The 6,000-nt window shown below is 48.5% G+C and overlaps 1 protein-coding gene across 3 annotated transcripts in view; it reads left to right on the top strand.

Annotated features, from left to right (window-relative positions):
- The first annotated feature begins 363 nt into the window (after positions 1-363).
- Positions 364-6,000, top strand: part of LOC137332606 (kazal-type serine protease inhibitor domain-containing protein 1-like) — a 37,368-nt gene continuing 31,731 nt past the window's right edge. Inside the window, exons 1-2 of one of the 3 annotated variants that reach the window (XM_067996566.1) lie at positions 364-482; positions 4,007-4,542. In XM_067996566.1, coding sequence (XP_067852667.1) covers positions 4,080-4,542 — 463 coding nt within the window. In that variant the 5' untranslated portion in view covers positions 364-482; positions 4,007-4,079. Of the gene's footprint in view, positions 483-3,655; positions 4,543-6,000 lie in introns of those variants that run through there. The other 2 variants (XM_067996565.1, XM_067996564.1) reach the window with 2 other exon arrangements.

Here is a 6,000-nt window from a genome sequence, read left to right as displayed (position 1 = left end):
GGAGCATTTGCCTAACGGGGATGTACTGAAATTACTTAAAGCTGATGCTTGTTGAAGTTCTTTTGCAAAAACAGTGATCATCTTATGACTTTTGTGACCTCTGGTGTTTTTACTTCTGATGATGCCATGAGTAGAACGACCACCAGTGTGTAAGCAGTGGGAGCCTTGGAACCCGGTTAAACAGTGCTTACATCGGGAACTTGCTTAGATCAGATGGGGAGCCAAGTGCAGGGATTGTGTTCAGTGCTGGTATAAGCAAATTCCTGATCTGAGTAAATCATTGCCAAGTCCTAATTTGCTGCTCGCACATGGAGTGCCTGCACAGCCAGTCCGTGCAAGCCTGGTTGTTAGGAGAGTTGTTAGGTTCTTTCTCCCGACCTTTCCTGCTTAGACAGGCTGCAGATTCCCATGTCCATTCAGTTAGATTCACATGGGGTGCCATTCAGAGATTGAAGAGAGACTACACTCCGTGATTGACAAAGGTGCGTGGCTTTCTATTCTGCTTTCCCAATCTTTCCTTCTATTGAGACGTATGTGTGTGTAGACATTACAGAACTGTGCTCAGGACAGAACAGTGCTCAGCTCTGAACCCACCCCACCGTGGTTGCATAGCTCGCCCCATTGTTAAGAAATTAAATATTTTCAATGCAATTTTCCTCATAGTAAGTCCAGTTAAGCAGCAAGGAAGGGGTGGCACTAGGATCCTGCACAGACTGTACTTCAAAAAGCAGCTGCATTCTCATCTGCAGCGAACATGGACCCTGCTCAATACAATTGTGATCGGGTCAAATTGGATTTACGCAGAGTGTAAAAGCTCTGTTGCCTTTATTTATAATGGTGGAGTATTTGAGATGTGCTTCTCTCTTTCCTTTTGTATGTTGCCCCCTTTCCTTTGCTTGATATGGCAAGGATGGGGCGCAGCTTGGTCGGTACGTTAGTGTAGTGGTTATGTTACCGGACTAATAATCCAGAGGCTTGGACAAATAATCAAGCGAATGAAAGTTTAAATCCCATCATTGCAGCTTGAGATTTTGAATTCACTTTTTTTTTTAAAAAGCTGGAAATAAAAAGCTGGTATCAGTAAAAAAAAGTGACCATGAAGCTGTCGGATTGTTGTAAAAACCCAACTGTTTTACTAACGTTCTTTAAGGAAGGAAACCTGCCGTCCTTACCCGGTCTGGGCCAATATGTGACTCCAGCCTCACACCGACATTGGTTGACTCTTTACTTCCCTAGCAAGCCACTCAGTTGTATCAAACTGCTACTGCTACACGTACTGTGGTGTTTCTAGAAGAAAGCCCACCCCACCTTCTCAGGGCAACTAGGGATGGGCACTAAATGCCAGCCTTGCCAGCGACGCCCACATCCCAGGAATGAATTTTAAAAGTATCTTCTGCCAGGCTTCCTGTGGTGGAGGGTGGACTCTGAAACTGGAGTAGGGTCTGGAGGAGGAGGGGTGACGATGGGAAGAGTCCTGATCTTCTGAGCTGGGCAGCAAAGCAGATGTCAGAGCTCGAGCCCTGATTCCACCCATTTGCTTCCCCCCCGCTCCGCCCCGACCCCGTCCCCCGCCACATCACTAGTTTTGGACTTACTGTGTGAGGAAAATCCATTTAATTAGTTAAACCCCTACACAGTGGGCGTTGCAGGCTATTCAACCATGGGGAGGGGGCCTCAAATTTGAGCTCGATTCTGGCCTCACCCAACATTCGCACACACATACATTCCAGCCAGGGGAACTATCAGGATCGGGGGCCCTGGCAGATTTTCCCCTCTCTCAACTAATTTTAACCTTCTTTGAAACTATTCCTTTGTCTGTTCCTATTGCAGGATTACATTATTATCTGTGTGCTCCAAAGTATTTAAGGCTATTTACTTGGCGGTTGGTCACACCTCCTCTTGGGTCTCAACTATCCTCATTTAAAATAATTGCACAATACGTTCAATTATTCTGTTGGAAGATTATAATTAAAAGGTTTCAGGGAGGGGTGGGGGGGTGGTGGTGGTGATTGGGTGGGATAGTGGGTTGGGCACAATGGCCATTTAACTTCTGGTCCTGGGCTCGAGTCCAGCCCAGACATAATGGGATGAGTCGGTGGGCTGGAAGGGTCCTCCGTGGAATGAGTTTCGGGGCAGTCCCAATGGGCTGGGATCCACAGCAGAAAACTGTCCATAATTCAGCAGTCGTGGGAAGTGGAAAATTTCAGATGGTGCAGTTGGTAAGGAGGGAAGATGCATTCTGGAATTGGGTCAGAGGCTGACCTGGAAATGCTTGACGCTGACACCTAGTGACAAGGGCGAAAGGTTTTATAGCCTCTTTTTTTTTAAGGGGCACAGCTAATGAAACCCAAATCGTAAAGAAGGACAAAGGAAACTTATCAAATTAAATCATAATGTTGTTAATATTATCAAATATACACTTCAGTCCTTGCGGTGCCCACCGGTCGCACAAAGCCTCAGGTGTACCAGCTGACACGGTGTGCTCCTTCTCCAGAGCCACCCTGGCGCAGACAAGGCAGGAGAGGGGCAGGCAGCCAGAGCGACCCCCATGGGCCGGGTCCGACCTGGACCTGCGGAGGGTCACCTTGACCAGGCCCAAGAGGAGACCCATGAAGAGGTCCCCCGACTTGCCCGCGCGACCCCCGCCCCCCCCCCCTCCTCTCCAGGTGGCCAAAGATCAGGACTGTGGGACTGAAATGCAGCCAGAGGTCGAGGAGCAGCCCCTTCAAATAATGGAACCAAGGCTGCAACCTTTCCCACTCCACGTACGTGTGATTCATGGACTCATTCAGGCTGCACAGGTCACAGGTGGCCTGGAAGTCTGCGGAGTGGCTTAAAAACCTATTAGTCGGTACTGCTCCATGCAACACTCTCCAGCCCAAATCCCCAATGGTGCAGGGGAGGACTCCTGCACGGAGAGAACCCTCCTTTGGTGTCCCCCGCCTCCACCAGACGGCAAGGCGGTATACCAAGGCGTGCCCAGATGGAAGACGAGGGCGAGGAAGTGGAGAGTGTGCAGGGGCAGCCCGTACAGAAAACCCCTCCGCGCAGGGTGGAATGGCACGGAGGGGATTTCCGAGGGAAAATCTCCTCGAGTGGCTCAAGTTGTGAGGCGGAGGTTCCCGAGGGAGGTTTCAGGGCCAAGCGCCGATCGGGGGGGGTCAGATTGGACGGGAATCGCTCCACATGCTCGAACCTCCTTGACACACCTAGTGGAGTCGGGGCCCAGCGCGACTTTTAACCCCTCAATGGCAAATCCTTTAGCCTTCAGCGAGCTCAAAATTCACAACTATAAAAGTTTTTTAAAAAATTATGGAGAAGACAAACAAAAGTCATTTGTTTAAATTGAGCAAAAAAATAAATAAATTGCCCATGGTGACACAGTGAGGTCATTACATAATCATCCACTCCACTTATTATAAAACCAGACGTCAGTGCCCCTTTTAAAGGTTACTGGATAATTCTTGTTGACAAATCAAGGCCCAGGAATTCCATCTGTGTAAAACCAAAGAAAATTCTACATTTGTATCTCAGCAAATTCCATCTAGCAGCTCTGCCTTGGCTGCAAGTTATTTTTCTGCGACAGGGTGTGAGCTTGCTGCGCGTGTGTGTGGAGTGCGAGAGGGATTTGGCAGGCAGACAGTGCTTTATAACTGAGAGCAAAACAAAAGGGGAAAGTTCTGCCACAGAGAGGCAGACTCTCCTCCGTGCTCAGTCCCCGGTCAGGGCTCTCCTGCTCCTCAGAGTCCGTCTGAGAATTAACGCCGGTGCTGGGCCAATTTCCCTCAGCTTTGTGTCGAGTGCAAACGACCTCTTCACAAAGCTGTCAGGTGGGTGTGAGAATGGCCCCGTATCTCGTCTTAAAGTAGTGTTGAGTGGATCTTATTTCATCAGTTTGACTTCCCTCTTTCAATGCACTTGGGGCGGTGATCACTCAAACTGCGAGGACTGTATTCGAGAATCATTTGTTTTTTTTTGTCGTTTCAAGCCCCTTTTCCTTTTAAAGAATGAAAGTATCTGGAGCTTGGCCGTGACCCAAGAAAAATCGGACCTTGACTCCCTCACACTGCGGCCTCGCGATGAATTCCCTGTTCTCCGCTGCGCTGATGCTCCTCTTGGCGCAAGTAGCACAAGGTCCCCCCAGCCTTTACCACAGGGGCTGGCTGCGGCTGCTGAGGGAAGGGGACGGCTGCGGGGTCTGCCGGCCAGAGCTGTGCCCCGACCCGCCGGGGTGCACGGCCGGGACGGTGCTGGACGGGTGCGACTGCTGCCCCGAGTGCGGCAACGCCGAGGGACAGATCTGCGACCTGGACAACACCAGCCACTTCTACGGGAGGTGCGGAGAAGAGTTGGAGTGCCGGCTGGATGCTGACCCCGCCTTCTTCGGGGAGATCCCAGAACCCCAGTGCATGTGCCGATCCCAGGAGAGCGTGTGCGGATCGAACGGAAAGACATACAACAACATCTGCAGATTCAAGGAAGTGCTTCACAGGAACAGACGCAGCAATCTCAGCGTTACACACAAGGGGCCCTGTGAGACAGGTAACAATTCACTTGTTCGTTCATTTCGTTACCCGCATTGTCTGCTGTATTTTTACATAGGCTGTTCTTCAGGACTGTTTGCAGAAATCCACAATATCTGCAATTATTTACTGTACAAATAGTCCTGCCACAGATTCATTCCAGTACTTTTTGAAGGATTTAATTACAGAGGCGTCCAGAATCAATGAATAATTACGGAGGTGTCCAGAATCAATGAATAATGACAGAGGTGTCCAGAATGAATGATACACTGACACTCTTTGTAGTGCTATCACTACAAAGATTGTCAGTGTATCATTCATTCTGGACATCAGGTTACATGGTGTAGTACAGAGTGCATTGTCCATTACAGTTCACATAGTGCACTGCACAGTAAAGCATGCGTTACAAGTTACAGAGCGCAGTACAAAGCACAGCATGCATTACAGGTTACATAGTATAATACATAGTACACTGTGTATTACATGTTACATAATGTGATACTGTGCACTGTGTATTACAGGTCCACTGTGAATTGCAGATAACATCGTTTAATAGCGTACACTGTGTATTACAGGTCAAGTGGTGTGATATCAGGTGCACTGTACATTACAGGTTACTTGGTGTAATACAGAGTGCCCTTTGCATTATAGGTCACATGGTATAGTACAGAAAGCACTTTGTATTACTGGTTCCATGGTGTAATGTAGAACACTGTGCATTACAGGTCACATATGTAATACAGCGCACTGTAGGGGAAAAAAATGGATAAGGCTTATTATTGGGTGCGGGTATTGCGATCCGCTATTACCCTGTGCCCGATGGCCCTTGCACGGGCAGGATCAGGCATTCATCCGGCCTGAGGACTTACCTTCAAGCAGCGTTGGAAATCAATGTTGAGAAGAGGATTCAATGCAATTTGCACTTTCCATCAGCAGGGGGAGTCCCAATCTCTTAAAGGGAGATGTCTCTTAAAATCTCTTAAAGGTATTACACCATGTAACGAGTAATACAAAGTGCTTTCTGTACTATACCATGTGACCTATAATGCAAAGGGCACTCTGTATTACACCAAGTAACCTGTAATGTACAGTGCACCTGATATCACACCACTTGACCTGTTATTTAATGAAAATAATCAGAGATCGCACACATAAAGCACAGAGGCCAGTCCCGTCCCTTTTTTACAAACCGATGAGCTAAGTTAAAACATTGAATAAAGGTTGCGCACTACTAAATCCCATACCCTCCAATCTGCTGATCTGATTTTGTACCAGGCCTGTGAGAGTGCGTGCACCAAGGTTCTCTGCTGACGTACTAGAGGCCTTGGTGCAAGAGGTGGACAGAAGGAGGGACATCCTATATTAAGTGGCGTCTCCTACCAACTACACCACTAGCCGCACCCACTGCTCCACTACACCCCCCATCACCCACATACCAACAAACTCTTTCCATCAGTACTCAACTCTGCCAATCAGA

The sequence above is a fragment of the Heptranchias perlo genome, chromosome 14 (assembly GCF_035084215.1).
Source record: "Heptranchias perlo isolate sHepPer1 chromosome 14, sHepPer1.hap1, whole genome shotgun sequence".
NCBI lineage: Eukaryota > Metazoa > Chordata > Chondrichthyes > Hexanchiformes > Hexanchidae > Heptranchias > Heptranchias perlo.
Note: the sequence above shows the minus strand (reverse complement) of the source record. Positions and strands in the feature narration are given on the sequence as shown.